The 22,573-nt window shown below is 41.8% G+C and overlaps 1 protein-coding gene across 7 annotated transcripts in view; it reads right to left on the bottom strand.

Moving 5' to 3' along the window:
- AFF3 (ALF transcription elongation factor 3) overlaps positions 1 to 22,573 on the bottom strand; it is a 561,437-nt gene that overhangs the window by 470,783 nt on the left and 68,081 nt on the right. For 2 of the 7 annotated variants that reach the window (XM_075916914.1, XM_075916908.1), the window contains exon 1: positions 1,343 to 1,802. The exons of 3 other annotated variants lie outside the window; for them this stretch is intronic. In XM_075916914.1, the coding sequence (XP_075773029.1) occupies positions 1,343 to 1,395 (53 nt within the window). In that variant the 5' untranslated portion in view covers positions 1,396 to 1,802. Of the gene's footprint in view, positions 1 to 1,342; positions 1,803 to 22,573 lie in introns of those variants that run through there. 2 more of the 7 variants (XM_075916933.1, XM_075916923.1) reach the window with 1 other exon arrangement.

Raw genomic sequence — 22,573 nt, forward strand, 5'->3', positions numbered from 1 at the left:
TTATATTGTATGCCATCAATGTATGCATTTAGAAAAGCCAACATTATGCACTGCATGAATCATGAGATCTTTTGTAAGAGGAAGCTCACTAATGGATTTGCTTGTCCAGCTTACTTTGTTACGCCTGTCATGGAAAAGATAAACTGTAGTTGCTGCATGCAAGATCACATAAAAGGTTAAAGAAACACAACACAACTGATTTAAGGCAAAAAAATAATTTCAACTCCCAACACCATTCGGGTTAACAGGACATAAACTGCAGTTAGTGTCCTTCTAGCAAATTCTCCTCTAAATGAACATAACACGAGTTCCTACGGCAATAATACACACTGGCGCTGAAATGATTACACCACCTGAATAGCTGGGGTGTCGGAGGGAGCACGGGGGTTATTCAAAGGCACCTGCCGCTGGAATTAAACTGCTGCAGAAAAAGGTTCCTTACAATACATGCACTTCGGGCCATGGACAGTCTGAGTACAATTCCATTGTACCCCTCGCCTTCTGGTGCACAAAAGAGTTAATCGATGGGGGCTACAAACAACAGTGACACACCGTGGAGCAGCACACACCAGTACCACAAAGTACCTGCGATTCACAAGCAAAAGCCCCCCGCCTGCTCGGAAGGGACTGGCACTTTCTCCTCTCCGCCGCTGCTGTTCCCCGTTTGCTTGCGGGCAAGCGTGGCAAAGCCCCCAGCGGGGGTGTCCATGTGCTGCACCCGGACCGGCTACCTGGAAATACCAGCCCCTGAGCGGCCCGGGGGGGAGGGGGTTCCCAGGGACAATGGCATTTCGAGGAATGGGCTCCCGGCGCGCGCCCGCTCAGCCTGCCCGATACTGGCTCTTCCTCCAAAGCACCGGCCACAAAGGCTGGCCTGGGGGCGCAGAGGGGTGCGACGCCCTGTGGGACACAGGCTGGTGAGGGGTGCAATGGGACTGAGAGGAAGGGAGAGGCACGGCGGTGCAGAGGAGGCAGGAGAAGGAGGGCAGGGGGCACAGGGGTGCAGAGGGGGCAGAGGGCACAGAGGGGGAGGAGGGGAGCAAAGAGGGGGCAGGAGTGGGGAGCGGGCAGTGGGAGGAAGGGAGCTGGTGCGGGGGGGGGGCAAAGAGGCATGGGGGCGGGGGTACAGCGGGCTGAGGGGAAAGGACCGGGGGGAGGCAGGGACACGCCGCGAGCCGGGCTGGAGCCGGGGCTGCTGGCGGCGAGGGGCAGGGAAGGTCCTTCCCCCGGGCTCCGGCGAAGCGCCACATTCCCTCGGCGGGACCCGGCGGGGCCGAGCGGCTCAGGTGCGGCGTGGCGGGGGCGGGGATGGGGGGTGCAGGGGGCGGCCGGCAGCGCTCACCAGAGGGAGTCCAGGTCCCATTCCTGGAGCAGGGCGAAGTCGAAGCTGTCCATGCCGCTGCGGAGGCGGGGGAGCGTCAGCGCGGCTGGGCTGCACCAGCAGAGCCTCCCCGGGGCATCGCCGGCGCACCGAGCCCGCCCCTGCGCCTCCGGGGGTCGGGGCTGCCCAAGGCAACAGCAGCCAGCCAGCCGCGGGCCCCCTGCCGCCGCCCGCCCACGGGCTGCTGCGCTGCTCGCTGCTGCCGCGCGCCTCTGTGTGTGTGTGTGAGTGAGTCACTCCGGCGGCGCCCTCCCCGGGCTCGCCGCACAGCCCCGCGCCGTGTCGGTGTCTGTCAGGTAGCGCTGGCTGCCGCCAGGCCGGGCTTGCAGCCTGCGCCTTTGTTTTCCGGGCACTGGCTCCTTCTTCGGCCGGGCTTCTGCCTGGAGGGGAACGGAGGGAGGAGGAAAGGGCGAGGGCAGACGAGAACTGTGTGTGTTACTTTCCCACCCACCCCCTTCCCGCCACACAGCTCCAGCTGCAACTTGCTCTCTCACACACACCCCTCTCTTACTGGTCCCCGCTGCCCCCAAAGCCCGCCACACCTTTACAGCCCAGCCTTCTCGCTCTTCCAGGCTGCCACAGCGCTGGGGAATGAGGGGCAAAAGCCCAGGGCCACTGATGCTGGCAAACGGCCAGGGAGAGAATCACAGTAGTGTAGGCTTGGAAAGGGCTGCAATAGGGCATCTAGTCCTCACCCCTGTACTTCAGGGCAGGACTTAATAATCATAAGAGCAAGAGCCTGTGCTGGTGCCTCCCCACTGCGAGCCTGATTTTAGGAAGTGTGGAGCACTCTTCCTCCAGCTGCCAGGAATGCCAGTTACCGGTTCTCAGCACCCCCTCACATTCAGACTTTAAGAAATAGATATAATGAAAAGTACCACACAACTAAGATATTGGGAACATACAGTATCCAATAGATTTCAAAATTTCCAACCAATTTTGTTGTAAAAAGCACTTTGCTATTTCACTTAGATCTTAAAAGATATCCAAGTTAAAGTTTCCTAAGACTAGCAGGCATTTACTTTGGTTTAGGCCCTGCTTATCCTTGTGGATTTTAGCCATTGGTGGCTAGCCACTACTAGCACCAACCCTTAATGTAGAAAAGCTAATGTGATATAAACTGCAATGTCACACTGAAACAGTTTATCCCTCCTTAAAACTTGGGTAAACAGCACCAGTGTAAGTCACTGCCAATAGACACTAGACACTGATGGCTAAGAAAAAAATCCTCACCATAGACAATCCATAAAATGTAACAAACCATTTTAAACAAAAATCAACATAATAGCCCGTTATGTTTGCTTCTCAAATAAACTAATAACCTTAGCCATGGTTCTTTAAACTGCAGTTGTGAGAGATCGCTGATCATGTGACAGTGGGTCTCCTGACTTCTTGTTGCTAAATTACATTAGAAGAAGCTAATTCTAAACACTTTCAGAAAATTATTTTTCCAAATTCTGAACAATTGCTACAGTTGCCCCAGACATATTATATGATCACAGATGAGAAGGGTGGTCTGCAGGACTGTGATTAAGAGAGAAAGTAGTCCCTGAAAATCTTTCTGCTCAGATGTGGTCCACCCTATGAAAAAGTTGGAAAATGCATACAACTTTCATTTATAAGCTTATCACGAGAGGTTTAGAAATAATGGGCCAGAGTCTTAGTTCCACTTAGATTATTTTTGCATAGCCAAAGAGGTGCAAAATCAGTGGCAGCCATAATTTCCCCTTTAAGCATAGTCAGCTTTCTGACAGCTCTATATCCTCACTCTCCCACCTCAGAATACCATCATGACATGATCCACTGGGGGGCAGGATGGGAGCATTCCAGTATGCAGAGGTTTGGGACATAATCTAGCCAGAGCAAGTTAGAGTGGGTTTGTGAGTGCTCTAATTTGTGTTTGGGGCTGGGTCAGTCTCTCGCTTACTCCTGGAAACATGACAGAATGACAGTACTGTTTTTGTGCTCATCTTTTCCTTCTTTGAGTACTGCCTGGGCATTATCAAATCCTGCCCCTGCTTTGCATTTAACCTAGATTTTGCACCCCAGAGAGGAGATTCTGGACCTGATTCTTTACTGCCAGGCACCATATGCAGTCATTTACAGCTGTGTAAAGTGGGTTTAAAATGCTCAATGCTACCAAAATCATCCTGCAAGACCCTGGAGAATTTGGTTGTCTGTATGGGCCAGATCCATGGAGCTACATCACCTTGCACATGTTTCTATGAAGTGCTATGTACATTTTGATTCTAACAAACAGCAATGCAAAAAGTAAACAACTGCATAACCACTACAAAATGAATTGAATTGTAAAAATCCTTTCACTTTCGATAACCCAATATGTAAGCAAAGAAATTTGTTTTAGCTTTTTAAAATATATTAAATCATGAGTCACTCTAACTTACTTACCTTTTATTACTCTTGTGTTCCTTTGTTCCCTACCCTTATGGCCAGATTCTCCTCCCACTTACAGCAGTATTAATTGGGAGAAATTCCACTGAAGTTAGTGGAGATTTTCAAACCCTTCCTGTGACTGAAACATCTCAGCTATTGTGCATTGGCTTCTAAAGATTGAGAGTGATGACATCTTCCTCTTTCTGAGAACCAGAACTTGGAGTACTCTTCAGGCTCCTTGTACATCAGATTCAAGTACTTCATCCTACTCTGCAAAGTACATAGCTCTTCCCCTGCCAACATGATGTTCTGCTTCATATACTATCCTGCTTCTGCTTTATCCTCTGCTAATCAGGCTTGTGGCTTTACTGGTTTTATTTTCAATTAACGAATCTGTGCATTTTACCTGGCCAGTCCCTATGACTGGAATATCAATTCGGATTCTGTATGTATAGAACCTCACCTCTTTCAAATCCTTGCTCTATGTTAGCCTTCTGACATCAACTTCCATTCCTGTCCTCTTTCCTAAATGTATTCCTTTCAATCATCATATATTTGGTTAGAAGGGTTTTTCTTCTTCTTTTAAATAAAGTATATATTGACCTCTTACTGTGTTAACCTTTATTCCTCTCAATCATTTAATTTTGTTATCCCTTGCAGTGTAATATCTAGACAAGATTTTAACTTCCTTGGTGGGAAAGAGACCTTTCTTTTCACATATGTAGCTTGGCATTATTTAAATAAGAAAATATTTCTCTCTAGAGTTACATGTCTACTTGAAACCCAAATGCATTTTATACATTAAAAAAAAAAGATCACCATTTTCATCATCGCTTTTGCCACCCTTTGTGCTCTTTCCTCTATTTGTAAATTTTCCCTGAAGAAAAAGTCCAGGCAGAGTTTTTGTGGAGGGCAGGAGAACTAAGAAACATAACAAGGGCCACACTTGGTCAGACCAAAGGTCCATCCAGCCCAGTATCCTATCTGCTGACAGTGGCCAATGCCAAGTGCCCCAGAGGGAGAGAACTGAACAGGTAATGATCAAGCAATCTCCACCCTCTGACAGACAGAGGCTAGGGACACCATTCCTTACCCATCCTGGCTAATAGCCATTAATGGACTTAACCTCCGTGAATTTATCTAGCCCTTTTTAAAACCCTGTTATAGTCCTAGCCTTCACAACCTCCTCAGGCAAGGAGTTCCACAGGTTGACTGTGTGCTGTGTGAAGAAGAACTTCCTTTTATTTGTTTTAAATCTGCTGCACATTAATTTCATTTGGTTGCCCCTAGTTCTTATATTATGGGAACAAGTACATAACTTTTCCTTATTCACTTTCTCCACACCACTCATGCTTTTATATACCTCTATCATATCCCCCCCTTAGTCTCCTCTTTTCTAAGATGAAAAGTCCTAGTCTCTTTAATCTCTCTTCATATGGGACCCATTCCAAACCCCTAATCATTTTAGTTGCCCTTTTCTGAACTTTTTCTAACGCCAGTATATCTTTTTTGAGATAAGAAGACCACATCTGTACGCAGTATTCAAGATGTGAGCATGCCATGGATTTATATAAGGGCAATAAGATATTCTCTGTCTTATTCTCTATCCCCTTTTTAATTATTCCTAACATCCTGTTTGCTTTTTTGACTGCCAATGCACACTGCGTGGATGTCTTCAGAGAATTATCCACAATGACACCAAGATCTCTTTCCAGATCAGTTATAGCTAAATTAGCCCCCATTATATTGTATGTATAATTGGGGTTATTTTTCACAATGTGCATTACTTTACACTTATCCACATGCAATTTCATTTGCCATTTTGTTGCCCAATCACTTAGTTTTGTGAGATCTTTTTGAAGTTCTTCACAGTCTGCTTTGGTCTTAACTATCTTGAGCAGTTTAGTATCAGCTGCAAACTTTGCCACCTCACTGTTTACCCCTTTCTCCAGATCATTCATGAATAAGTTGAATAGGATTGGTCCTAGGACTGACCCTTGGGGAACACCATTAGTTGCCCCTCTCCATTCTGAAAATTTACCATTTATACCTATGCTTTGTTTCCTGTCTTTAACCAGTTCTCAATCCATGAAAGGATCTTCCCGCTTATCCCATGACAACTTACTTTACTTAAGAGCCTTTAGTGAGGGAAATTGTCAAAGGCTTTCTGGAAATCTAAGTATACTACATCTACTGAATCCCCCTTGTCTACATGTTTGTTGACCCCTTCAAAGAACTCTAATAGATAAGACGCTTCAGGGGGTAGACGAGTTAGTCTGTACAGGATAAACTTAAAAAAAACCCCAAATAGTCTGGTAGCACTTTATAGACTAACAAAACATCTACATGTTTTGTTAGTCTACCAAGTGCTACCAGACTATTTGATTGTTTTTTTTAAGTTTATCTAATAGATTAGTAAGACATGATTTCTCTTTACAGAAACCATGTTGACTTTTCAACAACAAATTATGTTCTTCTACATGTCTGACAATTTTATTCTTTACTATTGTTTCAACTAATTTGCCCAGTACTGACTTTAGACCCGTGGTCCCCAACACGGTGCCCGCCAGGTGCTCGGGGCTGGCCTGGCCCCGGGCACATGGCGCGGCGCTTGCGGGGAGCGTCGGCCCCGGGCGCGCGGCGCTTGCAGGGGGGAAGGGGAAGCGCCAGCCCCGGGCGCGCGGCCCTTGCAGGGGGGAGGGGGAAGCGCCGGCCCCGGGCACGCGGCACTTGTGGGGTGTTTGCGGGGGTGGCCCCGGCCCCCCCGGGCGCATGGCTATGGGGGGGCCCGGCCCCCCCGGGTGCGTGGCTATGGGGGGGCCCCGGCCCCGGGCAAGTGGCTATGGGGGGGGCCGCCCCCGGGCGCGCAAGTGTCCCCGCCCCCTGGTGCCCGGCGGGCGAACGGCCACGCCCCCTGGCGCCCGACAACCTCAAAAGGTTGGGGACCACTGCTTTAGACTAACTGGTCTATAATTGCTGGGATCGCCTCTAGAGCCCTTTTTAAATATTGGCATTACATTAGCTATCTTCCAGTCATTGGGTATAGAAGCTGATTTAAAGGACAGGTTACAAACCATAGTTAATAGTTCTGCAATTTCGCATTTGAGCTCTTTCAGAACTCTTGGGTGAATGTCCTGGTGACTTGTTGCTGTTAAGTTTATCAATTAATTCCAAAACCTCCTCTAATGACACTTCAATCTGTGACAGTTCCTCAGATTTGTCATCTATAAAGGACATATTTAATTTAAATGTCTTACATAATGAACTCTTGCTACAAGATAGTTGAACTTGTATTTTAAAAGTTGATCTTTTCTATATTTTCATAATCACAGTCTTTAATGTGACTCAGCACTATCTCGAGGAAGAACATGAGAATTTTAATGCAAAATAAAATAAGGGACAAGTGAAAAATATTGCTCCCAGAAAACTTTCACAAAATAAGCTAAACAGAAGTGCTTTAAAATAATGTATGAGAATTTGGGTGGGGAAAGGTAATATTTTTAATCTAGAAACAAAAGAACTGAACAACAGAGTCTTGCCTGTGATTTGAACTGAACAACAAGACATTGCTGAACTATAAAATCCCCAGCAACAGTGAAGAAATATGGCTTCAGATGAATTTATGTGTATTTTGTTTGGAACGGTAGGTGTTCTCATAAAGAGAAAACTTGATAAAGAGATTTAAGTAAATATATGGAATGATTGGTCTAGGTTCAGACACAGTCTGCTTAAGAGAGAGAGAGGGAGGAATAAGGAACAAAAAGTAGTGCATAATCAAATCACTCTGTCACTTACACTGACTGCCTCATGCCTATGAATAGAGACAAATGTTGCCTGACAATTTCATAAACACTTTCTGCATTAGGAAAATGACCAGTTGCTGACATTGGTTGCTAGTAATGGGTCATCACTTATGTTGAATCAACCACACTGAGAAGGTGCCAAAGACAGTTTTGTCTCTTTGTACTAATAGGCAATTTTCAACACAAGTTAAACGAGTACCAGGAGACGACTTATTGCTCACAACCACTGTCAGCAGTGAGTCGTTTTCCTAGTGTATGGACTTTACGGCTATGTCTACACGGCGTTTTTTTTGTGGAAGAGGATATGCAAATGGAATGCTCATTTGTATATCTTCTTCCGATTCTTTTTGCAGAAGAGGTTTTGTTGCTAAAAATCCCTGTGTAGATGGAGCCATTTGTTAGGAAAAAACTCTTTTTTGCAAGATCCCTCGTTCCTCAAATATTGAGGTTTACAGGATCTTGCGAACAAGGAGGTTTTTTTTCAATAAATGGCCCCATCTACATGGGGCTTTTTAGTGGCAAAACCTCTTATGCAAAATGAATTAGAAGAAGATATGCAAATGAGTGCACCATTTGCATAATCTCTTCCGCAAAAAAAAACCACAGTGTAGACATAGCCTAGGAGTAATGTTTTAAGTTATCTTTGATCTTTTCATTCAAAAAGATTTTCAAATTCTTGAACATCAGATTTTGTAAGGTGATTGCTATATATTTTTATCTCCTTCTTTCTGGATGACTAAAATCATGACTGGTGTGGAGTAAGTAAATAAGGAAAAGTTATTTACTCATTTCCATAACACAAGAAATAGGAGTCACCAAATGAAATTAATAGGTAGCAGGTTTAAAATAAACAAAAATAAGTTTTTCTTCATTCAACACACAGTCAACCTGTGGAACTCTTTGCCAGAGGATGTTGTGAAGACCAGTACTCCAATAGGGTTAAAAAAAGAACTAGATAAATTTATGTGAGACAAGTCCATCAATGGCTATTAGCCAGGATAGGGAGGAATGGTGTCCCTAGCCTCTGTTTATCAGAAGCTGGGAATGGGCGACAGGAAGGTGGATCACTAGATAATTACGTGTTCCAGATATTCCCTCCGGGGCACTTGGCATTGGCCAATGTCAGAAGACAGGATACTGAGCTAGATGGATCTTATGTTCTTATATGTCTTCTGCCTGATAAATAGCTTTCTATAATTATAATTCTCGTTGACTGCATCATTTTTAAAGTTGTATCCACTGAAAGCATCTCCTGGAGTAATGGCTCCCTAAAGAAAGTCAGTGTGTTACAGAGATATCTGCCTGACCATATTAGCTGATTAGACAGAAGAATATTGGAAACAAACTAAGACCCTAGTGCATAGTGAAATCTTTGTTTCATTCCAAGGCAAGCCAAGGAGAGACCAACGGAAAAGCAGCTCAAACGTAGATTCCTACAGGGCTTAAGGCTGCACTACATAGACAAAAACTGGCAAGAGCAAATGAGGAGACATCTAGGGGAAGATTATTATGGTTCATTTTAGAACAACAACATTTACAAACCATTCTACAAGTAGAGTCAGGTGGTCTTTGCTGAACTACTAACAATGTTCAGCAAGAGCCCTGTGCGGATATAAATTTCTATCCCCAGATTCAGAAATCTGTGGATAGACATTGATCCACAGGGCTCTACTCCTGGGAAATGCAGCAGTCAAAGGAGAAGAATGCAGTGCCACTGTTCCAGGAGCCAGCTCCCCCTGCTGGCAGGTGCTCCCAGCTATGTGGCTGTACTGCCTTCAGTCACTCCCCCAACAGGACTGTATGACCCCAGACAGGAAAAGCAGTTGAATTCACAGCTGGGGGAGGTACCACTGCACAGCTGAGAGGAGTTGCCAGCATGAGCACATGCTCCTGGGAGTGGCAACACCAGATTCTTCTCCTTTGGCCACTGCATTTTCTGGGAGTAGAGTCCCGTGGATCAGCAGGTATTGACTTCTAGCTATGGATATCTGCATCTGCAGATAGAAAGCCCTGTGCAGATACAAATTGCTATCTGTAAGCTTTCTGTGACTTTCAGCTAGACCGTGGGCATGCTGTCACCACCAGGACCTGAAGATCTACTGTAGGGCATGCCATGATGACAGAGATATCATCCTTTGCAATCCTTTATGCCACTGGGACACTTCATTCTAAAGTGAGAAAAGTGCCATCATTCCAAACCATTCCCACAGATAGTCAGCCCATGCCATACAGTCATTATTGTCATAATTTATGGAGTCACAGACCATCTCAAATACATATCATTAAAGCTACTCTTCTTCATCCCTTAATTGTGTATGTGATGTGTTCTATCCATTTCTAGCTTTCTCCTTTTCCCAATCACTTCTCAATGAAGTCTTATGATATCCCCTTTTGGTTGAAATTCATCTTGAAGTTTTGGGAAGTCTTCTTCAGAGCTACTGTCAAAGCGTTGACCTGACAGTATGGAATAACATAATTGAGCGTGTGAGTATATTTACATAAGAACAGCCATACTGGATTAGACCAATGATCCATCTAGACCCTTTCTTTTGTTTGTTTTAAGACTGCTGCCTATTAATTTCACTGGGTGACTTGTGATTCGTGTGTTATATGAAGACACAAATAACACTTCCTTATTCACTTTCTCCACACTAGTCACTATTTTATAGACCTCTATCATATACCCACTGAATCTTCGCTTTTCAAAACAGAAAAGTCCCAGTCTTCTTTTTTAGATGGGCTGACCAGAACTGCACACAGAATTCAAAATGTGGACATACCATGGAATGATAGTGATATTATTGTGTTTTCTGTCTTATCTATCTGTTTCCTAGCCTTCTGTTAGCTTTTTGACTCACATTGCACATTGAGCAGATGTTTTCAAGAGAATGGTCAACAAATGACTCCAAGATCTCTTTCTTGAATGGTAACAGCTAATTTAGACCCCATTGTTTTGTATGCCTAGTTGAGAGATTGTTTTCCAATGTGCATTTCTTTGCATTTATCAACATTGAATGTCACCTGCCATTTTGTTGCCCAGTCACTCAATCTTGTGAGAACTTTGTCACTCTTTGCAGTCTACTTTGGACTTATCTTGAATAAATTTGTATTATCAGCAAACTTACACACACACACACACACACACACACACACACACACACACAGTCACTCAATCTTGTGAGAACTTTGTCACCCTTTGCAGTCTACTTTGGACTTATCTTGAATAAATTTGTATTATCAGCAAACTTACACACACACACACACACACACACACACACACACACACACACACACACACACACCATATACTCCCTTTTCCAGACTATTTACTGTCCCAGTACAGAACCCTGGGGGATACCATTTACCTCTCTCCATTCTGAAAACTGACCATTATTCCTACCCTTTGTTTTCTATATTTTAACCAGTTACTGATCCATGAGAAGACCTTTCCTTTTATCCTAGGACTGATTACATTGCTTAAAACCCTTTGGTGAGGGACTTTGTGAAAGTCTTTCTGAAAGTCCAAGGACACTATAATATACTGGATCATGCTTGCCCAGGTTTGTTGACTCCCTCAAAGAGTTTTAATAGATTGGTGGGGCATAATTGCCCTTTACAAAAGCCATGTTGACTCTTCCAACAGATCACCTTCATCTGCGTGTCTGATAATTTTGTTCTTTACTGTAGTTTCAACTAATTTGCTTGGTACTGAAGTTAGATTTACTGGCCTGTAATTGCCAGGATTGCCTCTGGAGAAGTTTTTTTTTTTTAAATTGGTGAGATATCAGCTATCCTCTCATCTGTTGCAGAAGCAGATTTAAATGATAGATTATATTCCACAATTAGTAGTTCTGCAATTTCATACTATTGTTCATTCAGAACTCTTGGGTGAATGCCATCTGGTGCTGGTGACTTATTTCTATTTAATGTATCTATTTGTTCCCAAACCTCTTCTATTGACACCTCAATGTGGGACAGTTCCTTAGATTTGTCATCAAAAGAATCTGTCTTGTGTCTAAGAAATATTATGTATGATTTGATTTCCCTGTTCAATTTTGAATTGCCGCGTGACTGAATACATGGAGTTAAATCAAAGGAGGCTCTAAAGTGGAGATTTAAGGAACGTAGGAAATGTAAACCAATGACAGATGAAACAAACTGTCAAGTTCCTGCTTCAAAAGGAGTTAAAATAACAACAGCAGGGTCATCAACTGGGGAAGAAAGAAACTACCTACCTGGCCCTGAATTGCTGTCAGTGGGACTGCAGCTATGTATTAATCATCTGCTGTTCGCAACCATATAACCTGGCTGGGCTGAAACAATATGCTCTACACCAACCAAAACTAGGATTCATCTCATTTCAAGAATAAGTGATCAACTAGCCAAGAAATCATTGTTGTGGAGTAGAGGAGTTAGAAATGTCCTCATGACCATTACCCAGAATACACGTTCTATACATGCCAGAAACAGAATACTGTAAAGAATGCTCTCTGATATTCACATTTCTATGAGAGTGACATACACAGGCAACTAATCTTTGATGATTTGCATGTCACTGGAAATTTTAGGTACCTCCTGCATCACTTTAAAAGGTATCTGGAAGCTGTCCTCGGGAGGGTTACATTTTCATCATACAGAACTATGCCCATTTTATGCCTAATGTGAGGACAGCAACTGATTCTCTTAGGGGCTTACACTGCTGCCCATAACTGTAACGGTAGTGTTCAAGCACCTTCCTCACAAAATCAATAGCTTAAAATGTATTACTTCACCCAGCTTGTCCTCTGCTTTACATACGCATTTTGGTTTAGGGGGAAGAGTTCTGGGTAAGGGCAGCTGCCAATAGGGGAGTTTGCCTGGAAACATCCAAGAGGAGCTCAGGTAAGTCTGATGAGGTTCAATAATGACAAGTGCAGAGTCCTGCACTTGCGACGGAAGAATCCCAAGCATTGTTACAGGCTGGGGACCAACTGGCTAGGTAGCACTTCAGCAGAAAAGGACCTGGGGATTACAGTGGATGAGAAGCTGGACATGAGTCAACAGTGTGCCCTTGTAGCCAAAAAGGCTAATGGCATATTAGGGTGCATTAGGAGGAGGAGCATTGCCAGCAGATCTAGAGGAGTGATTATTCCCCTTTATTCAGCACTAGTGAGGCCACATCTGGAATATTGCGTCCAATTCTGGGCCCCCCTTCCACTACAGAAAGGATGTGGATGCACTGTAGAGGGTTCAGTGGAGGGCAACCAAAATGATTAAGGAGCTGGAGCACTTGACCTACGAGGAGAGGCTGGGGGATCTGGGCTTATTTAGCCTGCAGAAGAGAAGAGTGAGGGGATTTGATAGCAGCCTTCAACTTCCTGAAGGAAGATTCCAAAGAGGCTGGAGAAAGGCTGTTCACAGTAGTGACAGATGGCAGGACAAGGAGCAATGGTCTCAAGTTACAGTGGTGGAGGTCTAGATTGGATATTAGGAAAAACTATTTCACTAGGAAGGTGGAGAAGCACTGGAATGGGTTACCTAGAGAGGTGGTGGAATCTCCATCCCTAGAAGTTTTTAAGTCTTGGCTTGACAAAGCCCTGGCTGGGATGATTTAATTGGGATTCATCCCAATGGCAGGGGGCTGGACTCGAACTCCTGAGGTCTCTTCCAGCCCTATGGTTTGATGATTCTAATTTTCTTTTAACTGAGGATTTTTCAGGGCAGAAGAGGGAGCCAAGTAGAAGGATTGCAAATGAAAGTCAGCCATTGTCCATGCAAAAGGGTTAAGCTGATACAAAGCTGTTTATGTCAACCTATTTAAGGGTCTATGCTAAAATTTCACTTCTACTGATGTAACTTGTTCACTACACTAACTGAATAACTCTACCACCATGAGCCACATAAAGTCGATGACAATGTAGTTAGGTCAACACAGTGTCAGTGTACTCACTGTTGCTTACATTAACTGTTGCTGGCTTTCAGAAGCTGTCCAACAATGCCCCACACTGACTGTTTAAACAGTGCAAGTGCTCCTGGTGAGGGTATGCATTGACGATACAAGGAGCAAAGCACATAGACACAAACAGGCAATGTGATTACTGCTGCAATACTAGACACAGATTTGATCAGCTTGATTTTGTAGTGAAGACATGCCCTCAGTGTTGACAAATGCTACACATTGTACATTGGAGGGAATAATGTAAACTACTCAGACGTTTTAGAGATTCTAAATTAACTTTGTATCTAGTCAGAAAAAAACAGGAATCACTGTGCACTGCTCAGTGAAGACTTCTGCTCAATGAGCAGAATTAGAAAAAACATACCACAAAATACCACACATAAGGAATAGGATAGAGAATAATTCTGAAACTATAATGCTATTGTATAAATTACCTCATCTGGAAAACTGTTCATTTGCCTCAAAAGGACAGAGGAGAATGTGAGATAGTCAATATGAAGGTTTGGGTGGGGAATTCTTGCATATATAGCGAGACTGAAGAAACTGAAACTGTTTACATTAGACAGGAGACCAAATAATGAAGAGCAGAGAGAAGACGACTGGGGAATCTTATTCAAATTTTTAATAACTTAAGAACAAGGGAAATATTCAGTGTAATTGAATGGAAAGAAATTTAACACACACAAAAGGAAATCCTTTTTTCACAAAAGACATAATTACCCAATTACTCATTGTGACAAAATTTCACAGCAAGCAAAAAAAATAGCAGTATTCAAAATGGGATTAGATATTTATGAGGATAACAATAATATTCAGTTGGAATAAATACTAAAATAACAAACAGGAGTTTTGGAAGGGACCCTCAATTAGTTCTAACACTTCAGAATTTAAGCCAATCTTTAACTATTGGGGACCATCAGAATAAGTTCTCAAAACTGCCTGCCTCAAGGGTTTCTTAGAGCCCCGTTACTACAGAGGAAGCTATGTTAGAGATAGGATTTCAATTTAGATAGACCACTGTCATGCAGCAAGATACCTATATGGACTATATGAAGTGCTGTACTGGATCAGATCAATGGTCTATCTGAATGGAATTAAAACAGAGAAGAAATACTAGCATATGGACCAACAACTTAGGACCTATTCTATTATACAATTAATAGAGAGAAGAAAATAACTCCCTATGGGTATGTCTACACTTCATTCCTCTCTCTCAAGAGGAATGCAAATGCAGACACCTGAAATTGCAAATGAAGCGGGGATTTAAATATCCCATGCTTCATTTGCATAATCATGTTATGGTGCTATTTTGAAAATGAGGAGTAAGGGTTATTTCGAGGGAAGGGTTTATCTCAAAATAGCGCCATTTCGAAATAACACCATAATGTATTTATGCAAATGAAGCATGGGATATTTAAATCCCCACTTCATTTGCAATTTCAGGTGTCTGCATTTGCATTCCTCTTGAGAGAGAGGAATGAAGGACCAATCGGCAGCGCCCCAGCTGCTCTGCCCCAGAGTCCAAAACAAAAGCCTGGTCTTCTGGGGGGGGGGGAGCACACTAGCTGCGCCCCCCCCCCCCCGCCAGCAGACCAGGGACACGGGGAGCAGAGCCGCAGCGGCAGCGGGGTGCCGCGCCTCTGAGGCTTTGCTCTGGCAAAGCCTCAGAGGCGAGGGACCCCGCCACGGCTGCGGCTTCAGTCTGGGTGCCTGTGGTCTGCTGGGGACGGTCCCCAGCAGACCACAGGCACCCAGACTGAAGCGGCAGCAGCGGCGGTTCCCCGCGCCTCTGAGGCTTTGCTCTGGCAAAGCCTCAGAAGCGCGGGAACCCGCCCGGTGCCCCTGGTCTGCTGGAGACGGTCTCCAGCAGACCAGGGGCACCGGAGCAGCTTACGAACGGGGCTTTCTCGCCCCGACCTTCGGGGCGAGAAAGCCCCGTTCGTAAGTGCGGATCCGACGTAAGTCGGATCCGCGTAAGTCGGGGATTGCCTGTATAGTCAAATAGCTCAACAGTGAGCTACAATAAATGAGCTAGAATGACAAGGAATCCTGTGGCACCCTATAGACTAACAGATTTATTGGAGCATAAGCTTTTGTGGGCAAAGACCCACTTCATCAGATGCATGTAGTGGAAATTCCAAAGGCAGGTATAAATATACAGGCATAAGAAAATAGTACCAATCAAGAGTAAGGCTAGAGATAACAAGGTCAATTCAGTCAGGGAGGATGAGGCCCACTTCTAGCAGCTGATGTGGAGGTGTGAACAGCAAGAGAGGGGAAACTGCTTTTGTAGTTGGCTAGCCAGTCACAGTCTTTGTTTAATCCTAAACTGATGGTGTCAAATGAGCTGGTGATTTTAGCTAAATGCCTAAAAAACAGCTATTCACAGTGCAATTTCTAACAACTAGTTCTCTTGCCTGCAGTTTTGGCATGAAGGCTAAGTACTGAATGGATGTGGGAGTTATATTCCCATGCTGTGCAGTATCTGTTTTGAGCATAACAAAAGACCAGTTTCCAGTGCTGATGGTGAAATACCTTTAATAAGCACAAAATTGTTAACTTCGTCAGACTTTGAATTTGACCCAGACTGTCAAATTTAACTTGGAATTTTCTAAATTTTGTTGTTCTGTGTCTCATATTTTATAAATCCGGCATTTCATTTTACTCCTTGCATCTGTTTATTCCTCATTTTATTTATTTTTTAAAAAGAGAGAGAGACAGCACACACTTTCACTTGGTTAGGACTTGAACAAGTATCAGCTCAACAGGATGAATTTTCCTTTATACTGTAATAACTCTATATTGTTGCCTAGAGGGTGACAGAAAGTAATGTAAGATTCATAAAAATATAACTGTCTGAACCAAGCAGAAAGAATTACGGTAAGCATTAACAAAACTGTATTTCCCTATACTGCAGGGTAAAATCAGAATTTCTTAATGTTTTCTTTCCTGGGTCATATAATTCTGCAAAAGCACACCAAGAGAGAAAAGGGCTGCTCCTGTTTGCTAGATATTTATTGTCTCAAGCTTTTGAGCCGGTTTGTATTGTAATTACTTTATTCCATTATCTCTCTATTTGCATTTTACCCATACATCATCACTTAAATACCATTTGGTTTAAGACTTTTTAAAGCCATAAGCAACCTGAACATGTATATTTAATTAAGCTATAATTGAGGCTAGGTTTACACTACATTTTTTTTTCGGAAAAAGGTACGCAAAATGCGCTCCACATTTTGCGTAACTTTTTCTGATCTTTTTTTCAGAAGAGGATTTTCTGAAATTTGGCACACCTACACTGGGCCAAATTTCAGAAAATCCCCCTCTTTCAGAAGATCCCTTCTTTCTCATAGAACAAGGAAGACAGGGCTTCTGAAAGAGTGCATTTGCTCTTCTGCTTTTTTTTTTTTTTTTTTTTGCAGAAGAGCAAATGTGTTCCCTGGATGCGGCTGAGTTTTTTCGAGATACCTCTAGTATCCCGGAAACCCACCGCAGTCTAGACGTACCCTTAGAGTATTCTAGTAATCTCTCTCTAGTTCATTCATTAAATCAGCACATCCTTAGAAAAATAGATACACATTCCTATCATCACACAATAATTTCCATTCTTTACTTGAAAAGTCCTTGTTTCTTTAAAAGCATCTGTGGATAAATTTTAGCCATATTGGAGATGGCATAATAACTTTTGTACAGCATTTTAATCTGATACTAGAATGCTTTTCTTTTTAAGCCTGATAAGGGAGAATTTAGAAGTACTAATTTGTTTCAGAGAAGAGAGGGATATAGTTCAAAGTTCTCACTCTCTTAACGAGCAAGCACAGACACAGATCTCTTGTTGGTACAGTTCAACAGCAGCACAGCGGATTATCTTTGTGGTCTCCAGTGACTGTCTGTCAACACAGGAATACCCATTACAAGAATAAGCTAGGAGGAAGGCTACAGGACTACGAACAATATGACTATATCACCTGATCTGATGAAGCCTCACACTCCACAACACTGTGTCCCGAATATATAGGATACAATTTTGATCAGAGATACAGAAAAGCCATATATTTTGTGTAGCAGCTGCATTTAATTGCATTAGTATTGCTTCTGAATTGCATCCTACAGAAGAGCATATGCAGCAGTTGTTTCCAATAAAAAAGAAGTTAAGTAATAGGGTATATGTCATAGGCAAAGTTAGAAGAATGGTTTTTGTTAACAATTATCAAGGTAGAAAACCTTGTATAGGAAAGACTGTGGAGGAATAAAGGAAAAGATAATTAATTATAATATTTTGGTTGAACAGCATTTTAGTAGTAAGTTTTAAATAAGATATCTAAAACTATGGACATTATATACACTTATACTAAACAGGCCGTATGAATTTGAAAGCCACTTTTTTGGGGGGGAGGGGGAGTTACAGACTTGAGAATTCTAATATTTTCTTATTTCTGGTTGTATGATAATAATTTAATATTTCTATATTTACTTTATTTCTTAAAAAGCCAAAAGGTGGCAATATGTTGACAGATGGAAAAGGTAGGTACTATTAATGAAAGTTAATTTGAGACTAAGATTAAAATAGTGTTCCTGCATATAAATTTGTTTCAATGAGCCATACTCACTGTAACGTTAAGTGACTGCACAAATTAGGAAATGTAACAGACATATTGGTTTAGGACTAGCTAATCCCATAGTTTTATGCATCTCTGGACAACTTGGATTCAATTTATCTTATGCTTCCTATACAATGATTTTGGTGTTTCTCTTCTTAATTGATGGACTATGCCAATTGTCATAAAATGACCAAAGTCTGGCAAAAGCTGCATTTTCTGCAAAGAGGACCTGATCAAAAGCTGCTAACAACAATGGAAATATTCCCACCAGTGTAAAATGATGCATGAGAGCTCAGAGTCAGGACCTCATATGCTGTGGGGATGTTATCTAAATATATTAAATTAAGTAGATCCAGAGAGTAGAGACAGGAAGTATTCTTGCCATATTTTCTCAATCTTTCCCTTAACCTACCAGCATTTCCTTTATCTTCTCTGGATTGTTGCAGCTCTCTCTCATCCCAGGTCCCTGTTTCACCAAGGCAATGAGAAACTGAGGCAGCAAGCAGTCCAGGCTGTTCTTAAAGTGCTCTGAAAAGGGTGAAAGAGCCTATGACTATCTGAAAGCATTAGCTTTGGTAAGACAGCGCATCACGTATGCCCCTTATTGGACATGCTCAATTTTTATTTTTTCCCTATTGCTTATTCCCACCCAGCTTTAAGAACTGAGTCTAGATTTGATGACAGAGAAAGCTAGAACTGCATTATCATTCTATTGTGCATACTGATGGCATCAAAGCCTATTTTCTCCACTAGATGTATGAGGTGAATTGAAAAGGAGAGAGGAAAAAAGAAAACACCATGGAGCTCTTGTGCACAATTCCCTTGACAGACATCCAAAATGATCCTCTGGAATCCCTTGGAAAGAAGGGGGCAGAACTCTTCCATATGCTACTTATCCAAGCCAAGATTAACAAAATCTCATAATAGCTGATCACTCAAAGGCTGCTGACATAACTAAAAGAATCAGCAGGCACTCTTGACCTTTATCCACTGCTAAAAGTAAGTAATCAGCCAAATAATTCTGTACTGGGTCCATTCTGTAGCCGGGGGAAAGCCAAACTGACAGGGATCAAGGAAATTGATGGTCTGTAGATGACACCATGATCTTCCACCAAAAGGGAAAACTAGGATTGAGCCACCTGTTTTTAGTGGAGTCTCATATGTTTCACTACTCTGGCACTCTGTATGTGCAGAGGTAGAACAGGATATGCCCTGAATGCATGTCTATTTGGATACGTCTAAACTACAGGGGGGATTTCAAAAGAGGATACGCAAATTCTGCGGGAATTTTCATATCTTCTGAACATTCTTTTGAAAGTGGGTCTTTCAAAAGTGAAAGTAGTCTGGACGCGGTTTTTTTCAGAACCTCCCTTCCCTTTTTCAAAAAACCGAGTAAACCTCCTTTTTTAAGGAAGAGCACTTTTTCAAAAAAGGGTGGTTTTTTTGTAAACTATGTCCAGACTACTTTCACTTTTGAAAGACCCACTTTCAAAAGAGCGATCAGAAGATACGCAACTTCCCGCAGAATTTGCATATCCTCTTTTGAAAAAAACCCATAGTTTAGACATACCCTTTACGTCTTCTCCTAAGTATTTTACTGTTCTTTAGTTATGTCTAATTTAGTATCCTTAGAGGATGCCACGTATCATGTGCAAATACCTTGTAAATTATTATATTGACACAGATGTTTGATTACACCGTGACCTACAACAAGAGGGGTATTTTTATTTGAGGAGTATTTTATTATTTTATCTATTTTTTAAAAAAGTGATATTTTTGGCTTATGATTTTGTCATCTATGGTACAAAAAGAAGGGGCTATTTCAGGATTAATGTATACATTAGAGCTTCCCCATAATAAGATTCTAAACTCCTTTCTGGAATACTGCAGTCTTATACATTCATCAAGTTGCAACATAGAAAGTGATACCATGGAAATCTTCTAAGTAAATAATGACAGTGATGATGATGGAGTAGTAAGAGTAAATTTTCAGTTCACTAGGGTTAATAGCACGGCACTGTATTTTCTAAACAAAGGGTACTGGACATTTTCTAGAGTACACACACTTAATAAAGAACCACAATATTAGAGAGAGAAGGGAAGCAGACAAAATCCCATCTGGAAGTTCCATATGATGCAACATTTATAGATGTTTCCACTACATTATTTTGTTGAATGCCTCCATAATGTATTTAAAACAAAAAGTCAATCCTACTCTACGATTTAAGATGATCTCGTCCTACTTACTGCTATAGAAGTCAGACTAATGATGTTCATGTTTTTTTAAACAAACTAAGCTAAGGGTTGTTTTCAACAAGATAAATTTTTGGCTCTTAAAACACTTGAGTACTTGTGGTTTTCATTTCACTGTAGTTAGTAGAAGTTAAAATGTGTCCATCCTTGGAGAGGCTGGCATCTGAGAGTTTAGAGCTAAAGAAATCATGCACAATGAACCACATGTTGCAATGGAGGTTAATATTTGGAGTAAATACCTGTTTTCTTATTAATGCCATGGAAGTGGATTATGCTGTTTCAGAGCAATCGCCTATATTAGCTAAAAGTGGGTAGGAATTTGAGAAGAGAAACCAAGTTAGAAACACACGTGAGATTTCGTATCTAGTAACAAAGGCATATTGATCCCCCAAGTAATAAAAAATAATCCCTATGAAATGAGCCAAAGACAAACCAAGCAACCAACCATAAAATCAAATCATGGTGGCAAAACTCTCACTGGCTTATCTCCAGGATTTCTCTCAGAATGCATCTCCCTATTTGTGCAGAGCTGTCACTGAAGTGAAGTGGCAGAAGGGAGAGTTGGAAAAGGAATTCCTTCCTAACTCCTCCAGCATAAAATAATTAATATAGAACCAGTAACAGTTTCATTTTCTTTGTGCAAAAAAACCCTGTCTTTTTTCGGTAGCTATTTATCGCTCCCTATTTTACTGGTCAGCCTTTAGAATTATGCTTCAAAGTATTTTGCTGGTTCTCTGACTGCCATCCCATTTAACACATTCTGTGGTTTGCTCGCTGATGATAGCTTAAGCAGAATTTAATTGCTAACATATTGTCAGTTGAATTAAGAGCCATATGATACCAATTTAAACCTTGCTAATTTTTGCATAAAGATCAATCTGTCATCAGATTGCAGTAGAAAAAACAATCATAAATCAAATTGTCAGGTTTATTAGTAATTGCAGAAGTTTTGTTGTTTTGAATTCACTATATTCTCTCTTTAGTACCTATTGAAAGGGTTATTTGTTTGGGTTTTTTTTGCTAGATGTTGGTTTTATGTGTGTGAGATTTTCTCTTACATATTCACAGACATACATCACTGCCCACAGTACTTATGTATGCACACATTATAGGAATGCAAACCTATTACACATATTCTAAAATTACTTGTGCAACTTCACTGACTAGACTATTGTATTTGTCATTACATTTTTCCTGAGATAGCCAAAACTATTTTTTCACTTTAAAATGCCACCAATGCGAAACTGCAACATTTGTACATCTTTCTCTTTCAATTTTTTGAAAATCTGTAGTTGAACATTTTCTGAACTAATTACCAGAATGCTTCTATTTTTACATATTGCTTTGCAAAGAGTTAACCGATTTTTATGCACTAAAACAAGCAACATTAATCTTATACAGAAGGACCCACGTAGCATAGGATGCCAAAAACAGGGAAGCTACTCTTTGCCCAATCTTGGATCTTTCTAAATTCTGCAGAGGGGCCTCTCCATGGGAGAGGCCCCTCTGCAGATGAGTGTTAGGAATGGGGTCTATCAGTCAGATGGCATGATCTGTATATTTGTATTTGCACATACCGTAACCCAGAAATGAACCTTACAAAACATACACACACACAGATTATTTCTGCTCCTGGCAGCAATAATCTGCACTAGAAGGCTGAGCATAGGTTGCTGATGGGCAAACTACAGACACTCATTAATGCTCCCTTTATAACACATATATGTGCCATTTTGAGGACAATTGAATGTTACAGCAGAATTGCCCACACTTTTAATGACACAGGATTTTATTTGCAGTTTGCATAGGACTACAAAATGAAAGAGGTAATCTAAGGAAGATGTTTAGCAGATTCTCATTTTCTGTTTGTGTATAATGCAGTTCATTTTTTGGCAATGGTCAAGGATTTACAAATTGAAAATCAAGAAAGAGGCTTAAGAAATGTTATTCAGTGGATGTTATTAAGGAAGAAATGAGAAGAGAGAAAGCGAGAAAGAAAGAAACTCCCATGAATATTGTGTATAAAATGATATATTATAAATTGCTGTTACCCTTGGGTGATAGTAACAGAGGAGTCATGATAATAATTGGAGGAAGATTTGAGCACTATTCATGAACATGACATAATATACTGTATTTGTTAATGTTCATATACAGTAACAAATATAGTACACACAGACATGCACGTAATTAAAGAGAGGCT

Source organism: Pelodiscus sinensis, chromosome 1, assembly GCF_049634645.1.
Source record: "Pelodiscus sinensis isolate JC-2024 chromosome 1, ASM4963464v1, whole genome shotgun sequence".
NCBI classification, from domain to species: domain Eukaryota; kingdom Metazoa; phylum Chordata; order Testudines; family Trionychidae; genus Pelodiscus; species Pelodiscus sinensis.